The sequence below is a fragment of the Xenopus tropicalis genome, chromosome 4 (genome assembly GCF_000004195.4).
Source record: "Xenopus tropicalis strain Nigerian chromosome 4, UCB_Xtro_10.0, whole genome shotgun sequence".
In the NCBI taxonomy this organism is placed as follows: domain Eukaryota; kingdom Metazoa; phylum Chordata; class Amphibia; order Anura; family Pipidae; genus Xenopus; species Xenopus tropicalis.
In genome coordinates, this window is record NC_030680.2 from 56,038,771 (window position 1) to 56,062,760 (window position 23,990).

Genomic DNA, 23,990 nt, shown 5'->3' on the forward strand with positions numbered 1-23,990 from the left:
TACAATGTATGTATAGTACAATGTATCTATGGTTACAATATCTAGGTGTTAAGGCAATGCCAGATATAAGAGATTATATTTAGGAAATTAATTTCTTGAAAAAGCCTAGCATGCAACCCAGAGTTGTGTGAATAATAAAAAAGTGTTTCACTGTACGTAAAAAAAATAAGTCATATAATGCTGACAAAGGGTTCTATGCTTATGTCACAGTCCTGTTATTGATGAGGCCCAAGGTTCAATACCCAGTTCATGATCTTGGGAAATCATCTAATTTTTCTATAAGTATAGTAGCAGCTGGGATTTATAATGAAAGGAGCAAGATTCGACTGGTAAGATCACCTATAGCAGCCAATCTACAGGTGGCATTGTATGATAACTTGGCAGCAGTGTTTTAAGTCAGCAGAGAAATAAATATTCATTCTAGTTATAGTGAAACAAAAACAGGTATAGTCCCCCTTAAACACAAATATATCTCAGTCTTTGCTAAAATACCAATATCACATACACAATTATCTCTTATGGTAGCTCTCTAAAAAAATGTGTTGGCCACTGCCAAATTTTTCTGTCTGCATAGTAAATGTACAAGGCTTGATAGAGTAACTGCCATTTGCAGATTCACAAAAAGCATACTAAATCGCATCACCACATGAAGCCCACCTGCACCCATATATGTTGCAATCAGAGGGTCCCCAACCAGCATATATGTGTAAAAAACCTATTCTCAAGCTAATAGGTCCCTCCTGCATCCTTCACGCTGCAGAACCAAGAACCCTAATAAAAAAAAAAGATTTGTTAACAAAATACATATGCGGGAAGTGAGTTTTCTTCCCCTGGGCTCTATATATGTACTCTAGATATGCACTGTGCAGAACATTATATCAACATACACTGTTTACATTCGAGAAGTGTGTATGGTGTTATTTTGTTACATCAGTACATCTTTTTTAATTGTCACATAACCTTTCCTCTTAACCAGTTGCTATGTTGTTTTTGTACATTTTAGAATATCACGTTTGTATATTAAGCTGTGTCTCACTGTAGTGATGCCTCCATGACATTACTCCCCTTACTTTCCTGCCACTTTGGGTTAATCTGACTTTGTTTGTTGTATATTGTCACTTTGAGAAAGTTTAGATTGCTATCTGAAATGTTAGTCCATCTTTAAATAAAATATGTTTTTCCTTCTATAAGACCTGTGAGTGCGATTTTACTTGTTTATTATTTAAATATGTGTGTGTGTATAAATCATGTACAGAGCTGCCAATCAATGGAGATAGTGACAACCTCATATATCCGATGATAATAAATATTTAAATTAAGCAAGTAAGACTAAATTAAAATAGATTACTACAGATACAAAATAAATCCACTAGTGCCCTCATAAAAACATCAGCCATAAAACTTTGCTGCATTGTTTCCAATACAAATACATGCTCTTGGAATTACACAAACCAAATGCCACAAGCTTCTCCATTCTAATAAACACATTTGTATTCTCCACTAGTAGAACATGGGCCCACAATAAAGCTGAGCAAGACATGGCTTCCCAGTCTCTCTGTAATGTTTACCATTTGCAGAATTCAGTTTAGATGCTGGAATTTGTAGGGAAATAGAAACTCAGACAGACATATTTTTCATTAAACTGCAAAATAGTCTACCATTTCTTTACTTTATTGTCAGCTTCATTTTGAATTCAGTTATTGTCTCCAGCAGAAGAACAGTGACATTTGATTCACCACAGATTTCCAAGCACATCTGCCATGGAGTTGTAAATGCATTGCAGAGGAGGGAAAGAACATACACCAGCATATATCAAGTAAAAAGTTTCATCTAACTAATCAAGTCCATGGGGACACTCTGCTGTGTCATAAGACATATCATTCCACAGTTGAATGAGACTGTCAGTCATTGCAAGCCAGGCTGCTGTAGTGCTCATGTCACCAGTCAGCAGTATGCCAGTATTTAGAAGTGAAAAGGGGCATATATTAAAGCACAATCTCACCCTATCACATTTCAATTTGCAAACTACAAAAGGGTGCCCTCCTATTGCATTTCATTTTGAAAACTGGGAGGAACAGATTGTTAATAGCTTAAATAATCATCATAAAGCATTTACTAATGGGGGAATTCAGAATAACTGAGACTTAACTGTTTGCTTATATGCTTGCAGGTTTTATCCTTACATTTTATTATACAAAAGGGATGTCATTTTGCTCAAACAAACAAACAACCCGATAAACTGTTTTAATATTTTTACTAGAGAAAAAGAAACATTTTTCATATTTATTTATTAGTTACATTTTGACAGTACAACAGAATATTGGTGCGCTCATTAAAGTTGGTATATTTTAGGTTTTTATAACATTAAAATACATAATGTTACATAAGACTTAGTGATATCAGTTATTTCAAAATAAATGTGAGATAGATGAGCAACAGTGCTTGCTAGCATCCTATTGTAATGCAGTAGGATATCAGTCTTTTGTATCTGTCTTTTCACTGTCTCTGGGGCTTTCACCAGAAAAAAATGGAAACAGAACAACAAGTTAGGAAATATCAGAAACAGACAAATTGCTAGTAAATTATCTTAAAAATTCTATGGTAATCCCTTTGGTTATAGTATATGCACAATATCATTGTCGTTGCTTAAATGTATTCATTTAAGGCACAAATCCTCTGAATGTGCCATAAATTTCTGTTCTGAGAACTTTACCCTGGGAAATGATGTCAGTGTAAATAAATTACACCAAGAAAAATGCAAGATTATTCCCGTCTTATTTCCTAATGCTGTAAATCTTACAATAGTTCTTAAATATGCACAAATTTAACAACCTAATATGAAAAAATGGAGGTGAATTTTGTTGACATTATTTTCTGAACCTTTATAAATAGGTCCCTATATTAAGTTAAGAAGTCAGGAATACAATTTGATGAATAAGAATGTCCCTGTTTTATTACTGGCAAATCATTTGTTATTTCTTATGTGATGTAGCATTAATTCCAAAGAAAGAGATGGGTAATATGCCTTTTGTGTTTACCTGAAATCCACTTGCTTCTTCTATTAAATGAAATTCAACAAAGAACATTCGAAAAAGCAGAGCTCCATCCTGTCCTTATCATTTTTAATTGAAGGACAGGCATTGATTTTGTGTATTCCTCCTTGTTCCACATATTGTAAAGAGAAGAACTGTAAATTTCAGTGTTTTCATCTACTTATGTCAATCTGTTTCAGAGTTAGTGAGCCAGAGATAAGCTCTACTCATCAAAGAAAGTATAGTTACCACACACTAGTCAGGTGAGTGCAGGGCCACACACAGGCTTAAAAGGTTTAATCCATTTCAGCCATGCCCAAATTAATTCAAGGATAAAAGAAGAGGTCCAAACATCTAATGCAGCCATATATTTGTAGACTATTGAAAAACAATATATTTATATATATGAAATTCTTTGAAAGCATGGTAAGATATTTGGCAGACCACGAATATAATTCATAATGTGCAATAAAAAATGCAATTTAAAATGCAATTGTTTCTAAAACCTGTATGCCTGTATAGAAAACCGTGTTCATTCAGTTTCTAACCACTTGAATAAAATTCCTCTAATAAACTTGTTATATAATAACACTGAAGATTTCTTCCTTATACATTATAAAAAAGGATGCTGCCAAGTCAGCTGTTAAAATCGCTTTCATTACACTGCTATGTGACCCCCATACCTAGCCACACCCAAAAATAAGTGAAGGAGTAAGGGAGGCCATGGAAAGAAGAGCTGAAGGCTGACAAAGAGCAGAAGAGGCAAATCTGGACAACCTCAGTCTAAGCTATATAAATGGCCTTCATCAACTAAGGTATATATAAGAAGTGGGCCAGACTGTGGTAATTTGTGTTTCTAGGGACCTCATTGAGCCCCCACAATTAGAATTAGCATTATTTGGATCTGAGTCAAACCACAACCTGGAGTGTGCCAGTTTGAGAACAGATGATAGATTTGTAGGTTTAGGAATTAAACCATTTCTTTCAACTTTTTTAATGGAATAAACTGTCTGTTCATTTTGGGAAAAAGGATTTGAGCTTGGTAGCGTTAAAGTTTTGTATAATATTAGAATAGGGTAAAAGTAATCATCTGGCATAAAAATACACATTTATTATTAATTAATTAATTCTGTGACCACAATGCATCACATTAAGTCACACCAAGAGGCAGGCCAAGACTTTTTTTTAAATAGGTCCTGGCATATATATATATATATATATATATATATATATATTTGTTTATTTACACAGAGGCCCAAACAGCCCTCCACAGGCCCAAAACATAGTGACTGTCTATGACATCATACAGCTGCCCCTCTGGCATTTGCCAGAATTTACATATTGTCAGTCAAGGTCTTCCAAAAGGCAACATATATAAGTTTTTATACTTCCAAACCAATAATATGGTACAACTCATTTTACATACCTTTACAAATACCGCCCTAAGATCCCTGAGTTCCATACTCTACATGCCCTTACCTCTCAATGATTTAATGTTTAATGAGACAGTCCTAAACTGTGGACCCTAAAGGGATGAGGTTTCAGAAAATTGTTATTTGGATATTGGTTATTAAAGTTATATCCTCTACCCTGGCCAGAAGTAAAATAAGAATATTTAAACCTAATTTTGCAGGGAAATTAGGTTGTCAGTTTTGCAGCTCCTCCTTTTGATGATTAAAGCATGATTAAGGCTTACTTTGATTTCTAATGCGAAAAAACATACAGGTATTTGAATATTATTTTATAGTAATCAGTTTTTATATGTAGACAATTTGTTTTTAAAAGCATATTCTTAATTTAAAATCCAGCTCTTTGTTTAATTTTATTTATGCTCACATTATATATTTATGTATAAGAATGACCTATGCTTGCATTGTATTATCTACAGAAACCTTTACGTGACCCCTAAAATCTAATTACCCATAGTTCCTGCTGATAATTTCTTGGGCATTATGCCAAATGGCATTTCACATCCTTTTTACCATTTGATCCCAATTCAATTTATAATAACATTAATACACTCAGCTTTAGAATATTCCTAGATTAGACCAAGATCTGACTGCCAAGAGACAAGACAAGAGCAATGTAAAATAAAATAGAAAGAAAATGTAGCCTGCTGTACTGCTTCTGTTTGGTTTGTTCGAAAATAATGATAGATGTTAGACAAAAGCTCAGTCAAAATATTGTCAGCATACAGTGTAGATTGGCATGGCTAAATGTATGACTTTACAATAATGTACCATGTAAAAAAAGGGGGATTATTGTAGAAGACCATTTGAAAGTTTGTTTCTAAGTAGGAGTTTGTATTAAACATTGACTGCTTTTTTACTAAAAACATTACTCAGAATACAGTTCTATTATTTGACCTTGAAATATATTTACAATGTTAAATGCTAGGGCAATTCATTATTATTTAGCTTTATGTACCTGAGCTCTTGATACAATTATACAATCTTCAGATAGATGATTCTTGAAAAGCAACATAATTCATTTGTTCACCAACGTGCATGTTTGAGAAATCTATTCTCATTAGCACGAGGAAGGCCATACAAAAATAACAAAAGATCTTAACTTATGTTCTACTTATTAAAACCAAATTCAAATGCAACATACAATTTAATCTAAATTGCAGAAGTTACCTGCCATTTGCATGTTAATTAGGTTCCACCTTAGTTATCTGAACTTCTTTGTAATTGTCCTCCATTTGTGCTGACCTGACATTTTAATATAACTGATTTTATTCTCATTATATCTTGAAAAAATGGAAAATGCATATAAATAGTTCCTTCTGTAGCGTCTGTTTATGCACTTCTGAAGCTGATTTAACAATTAACAATTCTGATTTCCTGAACAAACAAATGCACCTTGAAGACTGTCTCCAGATATTTCAATCAGCCTAAGGATCAGTCCCCTGCTATTCCTAAAAAAGCAAAGCCTGGTCAAACTTTCTGTAGCAGTTTAGCTATATATTTAGAAAAAAAAGCCCAACAGTTGCTAAATGGCAGATGGTAAATTCTCAGCGTGGCTTGCTTTTAGCTTCAGGTTCTAAATTTAAAACCAAAACACACAGCAAACAAAATATGCTACTGCGTACCTTTTGCAGTAGGTACAATTCATATTATGTATTTATTCAGCTAACTGCAATTCTGAATAGTTCTTCTATCTTTTCTTAAGGTTTGCTGAAGGCTTAACCCTTTATGATAATTAATGCACATAATAGCCTCTTCTTGAAGACATTCTAGATTCTAATTCTGAACCCACCACTGTGTAGGGCCCCCCCAGGGGAAATTAGGGGAAATTCTATGATGTCTTCGATATTCCAAAAAATGTGTTAAGCCGTGTAACCTAATTAGCCATGAAGGTAAATGATCACTTGAATGCTTCAAAAAGGCCTGTGGTTATTTTAGCCAATAGCTACAGTTTCTTGTATTCATATTGAATAATTTCTGTCCATTATAAACCTGGAACACACACAATCTATTTTGCATATTTGCTTGTAGCAATTTCTGATCAATAATTATTTTTTTCTGTATTACTAAAGTTTGCTTCTATACTTATGTTGAGTCACTGTATTTATAATGAAATGTAATGAAAAGTGCAAAACTTTATTAGTTTCTACGACTAAACGAAAATCCATGCCTGGTGCTCATCACTATTTAGGTCTTCTTCCACTCTGAATTTTACACCATTTCTTGGTTTGATGTATAAGCACCCATGGCAAATTCTGTAAGTCAGATAAAATTAAAAATTATTTAATCTAATTCAAATTCTTGTTAAAATAAGTAATGAGTGAATCTGTCCCGGCGAAAAACTTGCAAAACACAGAAAATATCACACGAGTCAAAAAAATTGTTGTGTGCGGCAACGCATAATTATTTTTGCCGCACAGCTAAATTTTTGCACCTGTTTTGTGAAAAAATCAGGTAATTTCCAAGCAAAAACCATCGCAAATACACACCTGGGAAAAATTCTGCTTATCACTAGTTAAAATGCCAAACTAGATAAACAAGAAAACATACAGTAGACACAAAGCAATAGCAGTATATTAGAAGGTTTAAAAAATGGAAACTATTGCAGGTGTGATTTTTAAAAATGCTTGTATGTATTTTTTTACCATCAATCCCCACCTAACCTTATAACAGCTTACTAACAATACTGTGGTTACAAATAAATTACTGAACACTTACAACCTCTTCTTGTGTTTGCTTTATTATGATTTCCCTATTTAATTTCAATACCCCTTATACAGGGACCCAACCCGCCTTTTCTGGCCTGTAATGTAATGAAAAGAAATGAAAAAACATAATAAATAAAAAGACAAAATACAAATAAGAAATCCATAAATATTAATAATAAAAAATGCATATTGTCATAAAGTATCCATATATTTGTTGTTCTTTCATTTTACTTTGATAGCCACAAATGTTTCTTATGACAAATAGCTAGAACATTGCTTCAAAATAATGTATAGTTACAGAAAGAGTACAAATCCTCAACAATAAAGTACAAACAACATTATCCTAAGGTATTACTATCTGTGCCATAGACTGACTGACCTCAGCTTTTGAGACAGCAGAAACCATTTAGAAGTTCATCTTATTGTATATTTTAAAAACATTTTGTGAGATAACTTGCAATTCCTTCATAGGGGATAGCTTTAGACTAGTGACTAGAATATTTTAATTCAGAGTGGCATTTTTAAGCAATTTCTGCCCATCTGCTTAGTTTAGGATACCCTAATATAGACAGTGACTTGGCAGTTAAACATTCTAGCTCCTTACAATAAGCTGTACAATGCTCAAAGTGATAGTGTCATAAATATAATTTATACCCTGGTGCTGACATATGTCTTTCTACAGCTCAATGCATAAGTTGTTTGAAAGCTCTTTGGTCTTTAAGCCTGTATCTCTTGCTTGAAATTCAATATGTGACCTTATAGAAAAAGGTGTACTTATTCTTAAATCATGTCAAGTGCTTTTATTGAACATAGACACTCATCATGTCACTGTGTAACTTGCCAAAGTCAATTTGTGTTAATTAAATATTTTGGTTTATCAGTTAATACAAATGAATACTTTTATAAATATGGCATTTTTATTCTCCATGTGCAGATTATATGTGGACTTAACTATGCTGTGTGCAGCATAATTCTATAAAATCTGAAAAAAGACTGATTTAGTAGAATCTGAAGTTGCACTTGGTATTGTGCTGCAGTTACAGCCCATGTGATGTGCTACAAACAGCTGTGTTCAGCATTACAAAGTGACTCCTGCAGCTAAACAGCACATAATTATTACCTGGAAGGGGCGATGTAATAGCACATTCACTTTTGGACCTGTCCAAGATGACAGCACCCTGTACAACTGCAGAGAGCAAATGTCTCTAATGGCATCTAGTTAAGAGTGCATGGTTTTCACTCTTTGTAGTTTGAATTTGAAACATGTCTTTAAATGAGGGATGCCCAGGAATCCTTTAAATTAGTAAAACATTTTGAAATAGCTTTGAAGCAATAAAACCCAAGTATTGTGAATAGAACATCTTAATTTCCACAAGTTGAATCTACACTTACAATTCTACACTTTGAGTTAAGTCACATTTATTTACTCCTTCTATTTGATTGTACAAGCACTGATACTTGCTGGCATATTAAATAATTTTTAGATCATTATATAGTTTATCATTTTCAGTCTAAAATAATGTATAATGTGTCCAGAGCTCAGTCTACTCACTGTTTTCCTGCATGCTGGACTGAACAAAGTGTAACATTTTTATTTTTACTGCGGAAGGGAAGGATTGGGTTTATATAGATTGCCTTGGAAGATAAAGGGCAGGTGAAGGTTTTCTGCAATGTATATTGTTTGTATACTTTATCTGAGGTACTGAGATGCAACCTGCTCAGACTAAAAATAAAGTATAGAATAGAAAGGCTGCTCATCATAAAATTAATGTGATCTAAACCAGAAGGCTGCATCTGGGAGAACACAGTAGAACCTTTCAGGCTTTTCTGTCCTTTTTTCGCTGTTATTTGGATCGCCATACCTTAAGTCTGCTAAAAAAATCTTTTGAACATTAAATAAACCGAAATAGATCGTATTGTCCTCAATAAATATTAATTATACTGTATCTTAGATGGGATCAACTACAAGGTTCCAGTTTATTATTACAGAGAAAAAAAGGAAATAATTTAAAAAAAATTGAAATATTTGATTCAGATGGAGTCTATGGGAGATGACCTTCCCATAATTTGATGTTTTCTGAATAAAGGGGTTCCCAATTAAGTATCCCATACTTGTACTGTATGCATTAAGACTAATTGCATCAGAGTGTAGTTAAAACAATAGCATTCACATCAATGGCAGGAATTATATCAAACTTTTGCCGTAACATTAAACAAATGTATTAAACATTTAGGCATGCCAGGGGAAATAATATGCTTGCCTTTTATTTGGTATGCAAATAAAAACATGTAGTTGAAAAGTAAGTCTATTGAATAATTAACATATGCACACCCGCATATTGTATTACTCTGGCGAAATCTGATAATTGGGCTACTGTCAGTTATAATGAGTTAAACATTCTATGCAATGTATTTTTAGTCTAGCTCAACCTTATTTTGAAGAGTCCCAAACATCTTGTTATACTATAACAGAGGATTCTTGCCTTGTTAACTGTATGAAAATCAGTGTGTGCTTTAATTTTATCCTGGACATTTCATTTTTTATTCAGTCGATTGCATCATTAAAATTTATCTGAATTAAGGTCTCCTTCAGCAGGGTGCAGCATAAGGTTTAAGTAAAAGGCTGCTAAGAAATCTTTAACTAGCTAACCTCACTCTGAAGGTCTAATTTCCAGCGTCAAAGATTTCTGTGTGCTCCATATTTATGATTACACTTAGCAATTTTTAGTTTGCCTATTTCAGTGAAATAAGTGAATATCAATATGTGCTCAAATTGTGCAGAAGACCAGTTCTGCAGGCTCAAAACATGGATTTTTTGTTTTTTTTAAAGAGCTTGTCACCCTTTGCCATGGCCTTTCTGTAGGGGACAAGGGGATCACATTTTTGAGAGAAGGTACCTCATTATTGTCACAATGATTTGGAGGCAATCAGATTGTTTCATTGATACTGGTCACCAATTATGTTCAATTCAAACATAACTTGGAACTGGGGATAAAAACAACAAAGCTATCTTTGTATCATTGCAGTAGGGATACTGTAAAGTATTTTATTGAAAAGGGAATATCAGCTTTATTTTGACATAATACAAATAAACACTGCTTACACTTAGAAGGGTTATGTAGTAAAATGCACTAAGTTTGCCCAAGAGCAGTAACCCATAGAAACCAATCAGCAGGTAGAATTTATTTGTTTACAAGCAAACATCTTATTGGTTGCTATGGGTTACTGCTACTCAGCAAACTTAGAGCTTTTTATTACAAAATGGGGCTAGAGCATTAATACGCTGAAACAGAATTAAGAGCAATGGAAAGTGCGGTGGATTCAGGGAACTGATGAGCAACACACTTATCTAGGCAATAACATAAAATCAAAATTAGTAGGAAAAAACCTTGAATATCTGACTAAAGTAAATGTTTTTTTCCAGTAATTTAAGAGAGGGCATATTGCCTTAGGTCCCAAATCTACAATAGGAAACATTTGCTCTCTTTAATATAGGTTAATTAAAGACTAAGAGGCATATTTATTATATTGTGTAAGTGATGTTGCCCATAGCAACCAATCAGATCTTTCTTTTTGTTTTTTAACTTATAGATGACAGATCAAATCCAATTGCTGATTGGTTGCTATGGGCAACATCACCGTTAATGCTGCCTTTCACAATATAATAAATATGCCCTAATACAGTAGCCTTTGTAACTGTTTTATTTGAATATATGTGGGACCTAGAGAATACAATATGTGTGATAATTTTTAACAGAGAACATTTGATCATGTCATATTTGCGCCTGTGTTGCAGCCTTAGGGACTTTCGTGACAGACAGTCAGCTGCTGGGACAAGGAAAACTACACATGCAGATACCTGTATGCAGCTGATGGTTGTGTTTTCCTGTGTTTTAAATTATCCACAGTTGGAAGTGAAGTCACAGAATGATCACTTCCTATTCCAATAAAAATAATTTTAGAAGAGTGCACTGAAAAGAAAGTTGAATACTGCAAGCTCAGACTTGCTAAGAGAATATCAGCATGACAAGTGAAATTGATTTTCTGCCTTTTGGAGATGAGAGAAATCTCAGAAAGTGGCATGCAATCTGTGTGAGCTTGAAGTATAATCTTGCCATAAGACAATGTATTCATTTTATATAGTGCTACCTAAAATATTGCCTCAGCTGCTTGCAGCATTCAACTTTGTTTCCAGTGCACTTTTCTAAAATGATTGTTACTGGAATAGGACTTACACAAAGGGGGCATCTTCATCAAAATGGGAGTAGTGTAATGCATATAAACTCACCCACAATCTATTCATTCCTATGGGATTTTTAGAAGTGTGTTTTTGCTTAATGGGTGAAAGTTAGAACTCACTATTTGATAAATACACTTTTAAAAATCTCCTAGGTATACCTACAATGTGGGTTTTGAGTTTTTATGTATTAAGTTCACATATTGATAAATCTGCCCCAAAGTGTCATATTGTTAATATGAAAATGTATGGTAAACTTGAGTAACACCTTTATTTGTCCATAAATATTTAACTCTTTTCTTATAAATTATAATTAAATTTCTATGCAAGATTAATATCTTTTTGTTTGTTTATATAAACCAGGTTTTATTTTTCTTTCTCTTTAGTTCTCATTCAAGAAGCATGCTCCTGGGGAAGATCTGTGAACAAGTCGGGGGCCGACTTGTGCACCTCTTGTAAATGCAGCTCTGCCGAAGAATGACAGTGCTGTATTGATCAGGGAAGTTGTGTCTGGGGCATCTGCTCTCTGTGCCTCACGATGGATTAAAATGAGTGGGTGCTCCCTAACCTGCATGTCTGAATATTGTGCAAATTAGGGAAGTAGAAACGGTGTAGGAGAGGTGCCGGTCCCTCATGAATACAGGAAACCCTTTATTTATTAGTGAAGTACAGGTCCTTGCTCTCTATCTTGGAGTGCAAGGACCTTAACCTTTTGGCAGTCACCCATGCAGCAGGGATGGCTGCTTGTGTGTGTTTTTTGCACTTTGCACTCTGTGACATGCGTGATAAATTACTGTTAATGTGTTTAGAGAAGAAGATTATTTTTATGGATATCATCACTTTTGTGCTTGCATAGGGTAGTATGGCTAAGTTATCTCTTTTTCTTTACAATACAACAGTTCTGTCAAGCTTTATGGCTGAAATTGTAGTTATCAATAGAGCAAAGCATTCAGGACACATTTCTCTGATACCCTGTCTCCAACCCACAGTTTGTATTATTGATGGATAATAATTTTGATAAGAATACCTAGCAAAATAATTCTACATCACATATGGAATTTATAACTTGAGTATATAATCAAACATTTAGCAAAAAAATGAATGAAAACAACAAGCACTTATTATAAATAAAGAAACTTTCTGCATAGCAGAAAGGACAAAACGTGTGTGTGTGTGTGTGTGTGTGTGTGTGTGTAAGCATGGCACCTCTATTTATGTTAAAAATAACTTTATTAGAGCTTGGTGTTCATGCTGTTCAATGAAGAATGAATGTACAAATGCAAGGTCTAATGCCTTTCTCTTTTTCTCTTTTCAGACAATCAGTAGTATTAGGGACATGACTGATCTTGGTGCTTACAATACTAATTGGCTGGGCTGTGTGTCTGTTGTTTAGGTAGCCTAAGCAGGTATGTTTTTGTTGATGGAGAGAGATTAGGAGAAATAATATTTGATAATATCTATACATAAATCACAGTTGCTATTTGAAATTTGTGCATGCTGTATGCCAACCACTAATTTGGCATGGCACTGTTCTACTCATTGGTATTCATTTACTTTCTAGTTAAAATATTACACTGAGAGTTTCTGGTCCAGCAAGTACTTATGAGTAGAGAAGTGGCTAATAAATATGAATATGTTCAGTCAGTTTTCTACCAAAAAAGCACAAACTGCATTCATTTTTATATACCTTTTTTTCTGCAGAAATTTTAAATAACATTTATGCCATGAAACTACTTAAAATCACATTTTTCAAACATTACAATAGAAATCAATGAAAAGCAGAACTTACCCTTCCAACAAGTATTGGTTCAGGTCCAGAAAACTCTTCCAGCACGAACATTTGATTCCACACCCAGCCTCTTTTGGAACGATTTAATAATTTTTGCTCTTCGCTGACTCCATTAAGTTCCATTGTGCCATTCGTCGAAAGTGTGTGAGATTCATTCTTTGGAGCCATATAAACATGAGGAAGAACAGCAATCCATAATATGATTAATGGAGTCCAAACATCCATGAACATTTCCCCAAGTCTTTCTGGCATTGTAACACAGGTTGGTGGGAGCACAGACAACATGAAATGACTGCTCTGCTTACATCCAGATTGTTCTCATCCAATTCATCACGCAGTGAGGAATATTTACTTGCAGCTGATCCTTCCGTTTATAGCTCAATAAATGTAAACACAAATAGTTCAGATCTGAATGATGCGTTACATTCAGAATTGTGTACATGGATGTTACCTGACAAAAAAAAGGAATATCAGTGAGTGGAAATTTTATGACACACAATTTTTGCAAAGGAATTGACATACAAATTGCTAGACTTGCTGTTTAAAGAAAAACATATTAACCAGTTCAGTTCTTAGGCAAATTGGCAATACAGCTAGATGTCAGCTCATCACTGACAGAGTTTTCCCATGATGGAATAAGAAAAAAAAAAAAAAAAGGGTTCTTTACTGTGTCTGGAAGACAGAAAATATCAGCTGCAGTGTGGTCTTATGTGTAAATGCATACCTCTACATCTACATCAGATTTACAGTCATTATGAAATACCAGAATGCAAATTGATGAAATAAATGAAAAATAACGTTTAAATTGGTTTAAGTGTTTTATTGGACCATGCATTCAAGCTTTATTCTTTTTTTCTTATGGTTTATTATTTGGAATCTAATCCCTAGTCAGTTTTAAATAGCAGAACTATTGGTCTAAGAGACTAGGGCAGTGCCCTCTACTGGGCTGTAATAAATAACGTGCTGTTTGTCTCTGCTGGCAAGGTGTGGATATTGGAGAAATAGACAGAAGCAGTCAGGTGTGGGTCCAGTCTGCTTCATTGAGAAGAGTGACCCTGGCTCATTTGTAGCAAATAATTTTTTGTGTGTAAAAGTGTTAGGGAACACACGCTGCAATATGGTAATAGTTATACTGAAATTATTTGTAAGATAACTACTCATATGAACAGTACAGCATGCTGTTTCATATTGTGCATGGCAAGCACTCTCTTCCCCAACTGGTATTTATCCATGAATTTATTATATTTCTATATTATATTCTTCCTTTTAAAACTTTTGCATTTCTGAGGCAGGCCTCACACTGCAAATCATTTAAAGATGAAGTATTCCAAAGTTCTAGGAATATACCAATATAAAGTGCTTGCTATAGGCTATCTATTTAAAAAATTAATAATCTACAGAAAAATGCTTCTAAGGTAGAGTAAACATCATAGTAGCGGAAAGAAGAGTGTACATAATGAAATGAACTAAAGATTGAACCACTGAAGTGGGAAACTCTTTAAAAGCCACAAGAGAATATACATGAAGCACAATACAAGTACCGGTTGTCCATTTCCCGGTGCATTTGCTATCCTGCTCCAAATATAGACTAGAGAGCATAATGCACTGCTGTATCTCTGCGCTGAACTGCATTTGATGTTGAAGCAGCTACAAAGATTGATGCCCATATAATCTATAATGTATCTTACTGTGATAATGGGACATATGAGAAAGGCTGACCCTTAACAATATAGACAGAAGAAACATATCTATCACAAATGAGCAATAACACGGCAGGAAACCATTATCAAAAGTGTTATTGGCTACAATAATCAATAATTTTAAAATGTAATGTGAAATCAAAATAAAATGGAAAGAACTTTAGAAGATGTCATTTATGAACTAAGCATTCATTGTATATATGTTTATACATGTAATAGAACTCAGCCTTGGGTAGTATGCCCTACTACTTAAAAGGATAAGGCAAAATATATAAATGTAAATAGTCCATGAGTTTTTTTTAATTCAGAATAAATTGACTAGTATATATTCAAAGCAGTGTAGTAACCTACATTTCTTTTTTCTTTATAGGGTTTTGAAATGCCTGATTATTAAAGGGCAACTTAAGACCTGAATGTCTGGGATAATATATAGGGCTGGAAAAATAAAAATCAGTCAGCCCTTTTATTGTTCCCACCAATGAGCTTTTTACTTGGGCCAAAGTGCATGTACAGTACAGTATATTGCACATGACTGCAGCATGTTGGTGAGCATGAAACTGTGGGGGGTGGGGGGGGTTGTGAAGAGTACCCCACAGAAAATGTAAAGTATAAAGAATCGTTTTTTATTTGGTAAAACTAAATCTTTATCCAGTTTATCGACTCTTTGGTCACAGGCCAGACAAGTGAATAAAAGTTACACTGAAAAAACTAACATGGCACTGTTTATTGTGGATAGTTTCCCTTTGGGACTTGCTGCTAATATCCTATAATGTATTATTATCATCCCAAAACATGCCTAGCTGATCAGTTCACCCTGATATTCACAAGAGAAACCTCTATTGATGAAAGCTCTTTATTGTAGGTAGGATGTAAGGTATCATGCGATTATCTTTAATGTGATGACTCTCTCACCTCACAATCACATTTACCTTAAGAATAGCATACCTGTTTCACTTAACAGTATAAACCCATTTGTATGGGTTTATAAGGTATGTACCATCACATTTGTCTTAGTCTATAAATGCCATCATTTGAATCTGATCGTTTCAAAATTAAAAATTCCATTCTGAAGGGAAAAAGAAACTCTTCTTCCAATCCTAAGGGAATGTATGCGCTGGTATTTATAATATATTCATCCTGAATTTATTACTATGTAGTTATCATATGCCCTAGTGGGTGTCTCTTTTTAAGCCATAGATGTCTAAGGGACACAGTTGAATATTAATCTCAGGAGCCAAGGAGAGTTGGTTTTAATACTGTTCTATTCATGTCATCTATAAATTATAATATTAGAACGATATTGAAAGAGTTTTTGCCACAGAGGTGAATAAAAAATTGTTGAACCATCCAGGTGGCAATAGCACTGAGAGGCAAAAAGCAAGCTCTTGTATTAATGTTTTATTTGAAAACATGAAAACATATTGGATTTTGCTAGTAATAATCAATTTGGTAAATGATGTTAAACATCATGTACTACTGTTACTCAACATGGCTTGTTATGAATTCCCAAGTCATGCTGTGGATAATCATTACACAATAGATTTAGGTTTACAGTAAACAACTCTATACTTTCATTCTTACATTCTAGGAGGGTGATGAATTAGCCATTTTATATATATATTACTCACACCCCCGGTGTTTCAGATATTGTACTACTCCTAGTGAAGGTAGCAATAATACATACAAATCTTTTGTAATAGTTACATATTGGTATACGCTAGATATCACACAGTATATTCTGTAGTTTGTGTCCATGATTATTGGGTCTTTGTGTTTTATATTCTTATCTTCTTCGGGGGAAAATGTACAGTATACATTTAGATGCATTTTCTACAAATTTTACCAAGAATACTTTTTCACTTTTTGACTTTTAAAAGATTCTGGGATTTGTAGTTTTGATACACTGAAAGCATTAAAGGAAAAAATTATCTGCTCTGCATTTGTATTTCAAAAGCTTAATGGTAATATACTTTTAATTTTCACAAGGCAGGAATATTGTTTTGACAGCTACACGTTAAAAACCATGGATATTGATGTTCAGGTTGAAACGATCTGTTTTTTTGTTATGAGAAACGTATTTCCTTCACATCTTGGGATTTGTTTTAATAATGAATGAATGCACAGGGGCACCATAAGAATAAATAACAAAAAAAAAATATATTATATATTGGATATAACAGACAAGAAGAAAAACTTAAATATTATATATATATGGAGCACACATAAGCAAACAAAATGCAAAATAGTATACATGTACTTAATTGCTAGCCTTGCATTTTTTTGGCAAGTTTCAATTGGTCAATTGGTCCATTGACCAGGCTTGCTGAAATACAAAGGTTTTTATAAAAATAGTGCACTTTTTTTTAGAAGTATGGCCTTTGCGATGGGCACCTGTTCAAAACATTGCAGGCATTTTGCTTGTGTTTTGCTTTGCAGGCAACCCATAGGCTGTCTGGAGCTGGAGCATGCAGTTTTAATTTGATATATTACACAGATATAGGTATTCTTTTGTCACTATATAACCGTAAAACCTTTTATATCAGAAATTATATTCTCTTGAGCTTCAAAACATTGTGCAGAACCAAGGAGGAAAATAAACCAGGCAATATTACATTTCCTGCAATTCCATACTCAGCAGTGTAGAGGAATGGAATAAAACTGCATACAGTGAAAACAATAAATGATAATAAAAACATGCCTTCACCCCACACCCCCAAATTACAGCCCCCTCCCTGTAAGACTGGGTGTCAATGTTGAGTTAGGAAGTATCTGAGCCATAACCACTGTAAGACTACTGTAATGATAAAAAAAACACCTGAGCATGTCCCAGAATAGAACTACTAACTAAGAAAAAGGGGGGGGGGGGGGGTGATAATACATTCCTTAATAAATCTGCTAGACCCTCTTTTCCAGACTTTAAATTATAACTATATTCTGTGTGTGTAAATTTCTATTCATGTAGATCAGTCTCCTTGTTTGCCTCTACAGCATGACAGAATCCAATTACATAGAATGTCTTGGCCAATTACATACTTTTATTAATCAAATATTTTAGAAGTAATAAAAGCTTTTATTAGGAATTACCTCTCACTTTGAAGTATGTTCTAAGTACAGTGAAATAGATTGATATGATCAATTACAATTAGGGTCTTGTTAAAGGTGAGAACAAGCAGAGGTGTTAACTCTTTCCCCCCTAGAGTGCCTTGCAGACAGGTGGCTGAAAATGGAGACACCCCCCCCCCCCCCCAAGCTTTCATGGCTCTTCTGCAACCCAGAGCATATTCCAACAGCTACTAGTCTGAATATCTCATAGCATATATTATTCAAATATGGGGTTAATAGTATAGCAGCTGATTATTTTTTTAAACAACAAATTCTAAGAGTTTTTTTTAATAAAGGTCTGTAATGCTTACAGCACCATAGTTTCTTTGATTCTGTAGTTGTACTCATGGCATCAAGTATTCGTTAGTGAACATGGCAACATCAAGTATTCGTTAGTGAACATGATAACATCAAGTCTTCTTATGCTGAGCTTTCTGTGTACTGGGCAATAGGTGCATCTGATTGATAAATGTGTGCTTGTATATATATATCATATAATCTCAGTGGGTGGGCAATATTTTTAACTATATCAGACTTACAAGACTTGCAAATGAGAAAGAAGAAAGAAAAATTACTTTAAAAAAATTGCAGTCTACTCATGTGCTACAGTATCTGTATTCACCTTCATTTCCCAGAGTGTGCATTGTAATATGTTCATGGTAACAATATATATATATTGTGTAAAATATATTACATATAGTTTAACATTTCAGCTACATAACCAAACATGGATGTTTAGTCAGGCCAAAAATGCAGACAATAAAAGTGGAGATTTTTACCTTTCCTATAACAGTTAATGTTATTCTTTGGTATACTCAGAACCAGCTGTTACAAAAATTGTGCATTCACAATAACAGCCATGACCTCCTGCATCTCTTTACAGACTTGAATGGTGATCCTTTTTGTAGCAGTTCTATTCAAGTCCATTCAGCTTACTATTATCCGTTGGCGTTTTCCTCTGTACGGACTGTACTTTTGAATTGTCTCAACAGGTCTTTTTTTTTTTTATTTTACTTTGACAAAGTTTGGACGAAGATATAATTATGGTATTAACATAAAAAGTAAAGATTTACTTTTCAGCTGTGTTTTCAATGTTACTGGCCCCTAACCAATAAAGAAAAATAGTCTTAAAGTGTGCATTAAGCCTTCAAGTTCACATGATAATTCAGCTAGGCATTTATTAAATCTCTATAAAAATGTAAATTTGTTATTGAAGTAATTGCCTATTGTGTTGCTTTATTTCCCATAGTCACATGTCAGAAAACTCTTGATGCTAAGTGCTGAAATCCACATGTCAATCAAAATATGGCATGGGTAGTGATTTTCTAAAGAGTTGGTATTCTCCATAAGGAAATATTAACCTCAGAGAATGTATAGACCAAAATTAACCTCTGTTTTAGTGAGTTACCCTATCCTGAGGTGACCTTTTCTATCAAATACACAAATGGACAGGTGTCTATACTGCACATGAAGACATATAAGGATTTTTGCATTGTGGAATAAGAATATTAAGAATGCAGGTCTGCGTTTCAAGGCAAACCAGTATAGAAAACTTATATAATCTTTAATGATTTATGAGGGGAAAATTTAGTTTATAGTTACTAAGGTATTACTTCCATAGATTCTTTCTCTGGGTATTTAACTGTATAGTTCAAACTTATAACCCTTAAAGGAACAGATCAAATTGAAATGCTCAACTGATTATTTCAGATAAGATGATATCACGGCAATGTCAATAAACATCATACAGTGAGCCATCAGGAAATTCTGCTTCTGATGCTTTAATGAATTTTGAAAATCAATACTGACCTTTTGTGAAACATGAATTTAAATCATTAGTATTTCTTCACAAGATATATATTGTTTAACACTAGTGCTCCAAATAAAATTTGTTCTTTTTTTCCACATTGCCACTTGCAAAGGGAGCAAACTACTGCAATGCACTGCTCGCACCTTTGGCAATGAAAAGGGCTTTATATGTGATCCATTTATCATTTAATTAGCCCAATGGCTTAAAATAATCAGTTAGTTGTATATTGTGGGTGGTCTGTATTGTGCATAATAATAATCCAGTGAGGTATAACTATATTATCTGAAATGGATCATGAAATATTACCTCGTAAAATCATTAGCAACACTCTTCACTTTACAGTGGCCTCTAAATCTGTGATTATGTGTAAGGGAAGATTAGAGTACACCAGGAAATGATATTTATTACATTTTTTAAAAAAAATATTGGTATTAAGTAAACAACAATGTTCTGCCCATTAACACGTTTTGTGTCATATTGGAAGCAATTATGGAAATGAATGCCCATTATTGGGATCAATACTTACATTAAAAGAACCAGGAAGAGTTGTATATATAAATAGTCATATTAGTGCTTTAGTATCCCTATTCAGCTAGGCTGACCATAACTTATTGGTTTAATGCCCTTAAGGTTTTGAAATGCCATTACAGTAACCACATGTTATAAGATATGCCTAGAAAATGATTTCAACACCTACGACACACTAATGCAACACATACAAAAATCAACCCAGATTCAGCCAAGCCAGACATCAAACTTTATATCAGTGCATTTCTGCACATGCAAATAAAAATATCCAACCCAGATCATTGCAGAAACGCAAGATGACTATGAAAAGTAACTTTAAATATACATCTATGGATCTGTTTCGGTTCATGAATAACTTATGATCAGTCAAGTGTAGCAAATAAGTAATGACCTATTGCAGTGATAACTACGAGAGATGGGTTTTGCCTTGAATTTCAGTTCAATGTCACCGGTAAAATAATAATAATGAAAAAAAAAAAAAACCCGCAACCTTCTTCTGCCTCGGTAGGTTTCAACTTAAAATAAATGAGTGATAGTCTGTCATGATCTAAATATAATACTAGCAGTCTCTCTTTTTCTCCCTATCTCGCTCTCTGTCTCTCTCCTTTTAATATATAGAGGTATAGGCATATACTCTACACGCCGTATGTATATAATATATATCCATGCTTAGGAAACCTGTTGTAAGAATACATTACCAACATGTCATGCAAAAGTCTGACCTTTTGCATAGCTATTACTCATGCTTACTTGGAGAAGTATCTTTTATAGAAAATATAATTGCCCTTTAGGTGGTTTTACATAATTAAATCAAACCCTCATATTATATTGAAAGGAAATCCAGATAAGAACTGTGATATGAGAGCTTAACTCTTTCTGGGTACTAGGTATCAGTTATATGCACTGACAGGAAAGACAAATTAGCAATGCACACTTGCAAAATAACTGCTGTTAGATATGTGACACTGAAAAGCGAGAACATTGCCTAACAATCGCCTCCTATTGTGTTCTGTGTACCATAATCTGAGTGTGTGGCATGTTGTGCTGTTCTACAGTCACCAGAAATAATGCTCAGAGGAACAGTTGGCTTTGGGTATGGAAATGCCATGTCTAGCCAACATTATTTTAATTATGGAACTAAATGCCTGGGGATAGCAGTGGAAGTAAGTTTCTGATGGGTATATTTTTTAGCTAGTGAATGAGAACAAAATAACTTCTCACCTAAATCCTAACTGGGAGCTGAGGCTTTGCTGCAATCAGGGCTCATCAGAACACATCAGCTAAATCTTCCAGTTTTCTCTCTCTCTCTCCAAGTGGCATGCAGTAGGTATAAATCTCACAGGTCTCCCATACCAATTGTGGCCCCCTAGGACCCCTCCTATCTAAAACCACAAATGCACATCTCCCTCCAGCAATTTGCATATCAGGATTTTCACCGATATTTATTCTCAGCACGAAAACTGCAATCCATTTCATTGCATGAATGCAGCCTGACATCTGGTCAGAGGAAAAGCAGCCAAGTGCTTTCTTTCTCTACATAAATAAACATTTATAAAAGCTGGATGATAGGACCTCCAGCCCTCCAAACTATCTTTGATCTCTCTAAAATACATAGGGAAATCATCAAACATCTGGAGATGTGAGCTGTGCCACTTGCTGCAAGAGCAAATGAATTATCATAGAAAATAAAATAAAATCAGCCAAGCTATTAATCAAAAGAACTCTTATTGTAAGGGAAATTGTAGTGGACCCTATCAGAAAGCTGAAAGTGACCCATTTTGACTAAGAAAGACAAAACAATAGAAGGCTAAACACTTACTGTGCCAGTGATCAGCCAACGTCTTCATCAGCAGCCTTCAGCTAAGAATGAATTAAAAGGATCTACTTGACAGAAATGATGCTCACAAGAATCCCTGGTGTATGAGCAGCTCTCACTCACTGTGCGCCCTGTGCCTTTTCATCCTAATGGAGAGACTGACACTTTCAAGCTCTGTGTCCTGATGGCAAGACGCAGTTCCCAGTTTCGTCTCTGTACGCATCAGCAGTGCATCTCCAGTAAAATAGCAGGGATATTCCCAGTAAATCCTTGAATTTTATCAGTGAGCTGCTCCAACGTGCCTGGATGCTGAAGAAAACAGTGAAGGGATATGTAAAAGTGATTTCAGTGCCTCCCCTGACAGCTCTTATTGGATAGCTAGGCTTGGAGGCTGGTCTGTGGACTGGAAATTCATCTAGCCGTTCTTTTTCTTTTTTTTTTTTCCCCTCTAAGCGAAGTGTTCAACTTTTCTTTTTAGAATTGATGCTCTTATTTTTCCTCCTGTTTATTTAATCCTCCCACTGCTAATGGTGTTTTGCAGCTTACCGGTTCGCATTCAAACACTGTTACCTCTGTTTCACATCCCATTCTCTAGTATTGATCAAAATACATTTACTGTGGGAAAAAAAATAGCAGGAGAATATTGCAATACACATTCACTCTGAAATAATTTTGGCAAAAAGACCAGCTCTTGCTCAGGCAGCAGGGTCACGTATCTTTCTCTGGTTTGTGCCTTACAAGCTGTCAGGCATATTCACATATTATATAGACAATGTAGGCAATGTGAAATATAGACATAGACAAATATTAAAATCCGTCCATTATCTGGGTTGCTCTCAATCAACACTCTGTCCTGACAATAAAACATTTGGGAGGGGGTTGTGGTGGGGGGGGCAGATCACTCCCTGGAGGTTGTGCAGTAAATAGCAAAGTGACTGGGTAGGCTTGCCAATTTTCTGCTACCAGGGGGCATTTGTTTTGCATGGCCCGGGTCTGTCTGACAATGAATTGGTTAATATGTTTTATTTTTTTTTACCAGAAAATCTGGCAAATGCATGTTCTCTTTCAGAATTGCATGTAATTGTATCTGAAAAATGTGAATGTGGTTTTTTTTTTACTCCTTCTGTTAAGCTTGGGTCACACAGGAGAGTCTTCCAGCCCCATAAAGCACAAATAGAGGTCATCCAATATATGACCATCAAGCCCCTGTGGAACAGGCAACACTAGCTTGTGAACCCGCTGCAGCTCTCTCAATGTTCTAGATAATACTTGTGTGGCATTTCTTTAATCCAGGCTCAAACTGACAAGATGCTTAAAGTCCATATTGCTAGTCAAACTGATAAGATGAGAGGCACATCATATGAAAAATCCACCTTTACTTACCTCAGCTATTCCTCACGGCACAGAGAACATTCTTTTCCTTTCTTAATCACCTTATTGTGACATCCATTTACTAAACTGCATTATTATAATTCTTTATTTATATAATTCATATTCTGCAGTGTTTTACATAGATTACCCACCATTCACATCAGTCCCTGCCCAAGCAGAGCTTACAGTCTTATGTCCCTGTCACATTTACACACACTATGGTCAGTTTTATTAGGAGTTAATTTACATGTCTGTATGTCTTTTTGTAGTATTGGAGGAAACCTACAAAAGTAATGAGGAACATACAAACTTCTTGCATTTAGTGACTTGGCTGGAATTGACCCGAGCTCTGCAGCGCTGTACAGTAGAATACATTAATACAAACAGGGTGTTAATAAGATAATAATAGATAAATATAAAGTATAACA

General features: G+C 34.5%; 1 protein-coding gene across 1 annotated transcript in view; it reads right to left on the bottom strand.

Moving 5' to 3' along the window:
• The window catches only part of cdh8 (cadherin 8), a 224,035-nt gene extending 201,510 nt beyond the window's left edge, over positions 1–22,525 (bottom strand). Inside the window, exons 1-2 of the mRNA XM_002935052.4 lie at positions 22,195–22,525; positions 13,236–13,686 (exon numbers count right to left, since the gene is read on the bottom strand). Coding sequence (XP_002935098.2) covers positions 13,236–13,520 — 285 coding nt within the window. The 5' untranslated portion in view covers positions 13,521–13,686; positions 22,195–22,525. The remainder of the gene's footprint in view (positions 1–13,235; positions 13,687–22,194) is intronic.
• Between the last annotated feature and the right edge of the window lie 1,465 nt (positions 22,526–23,990).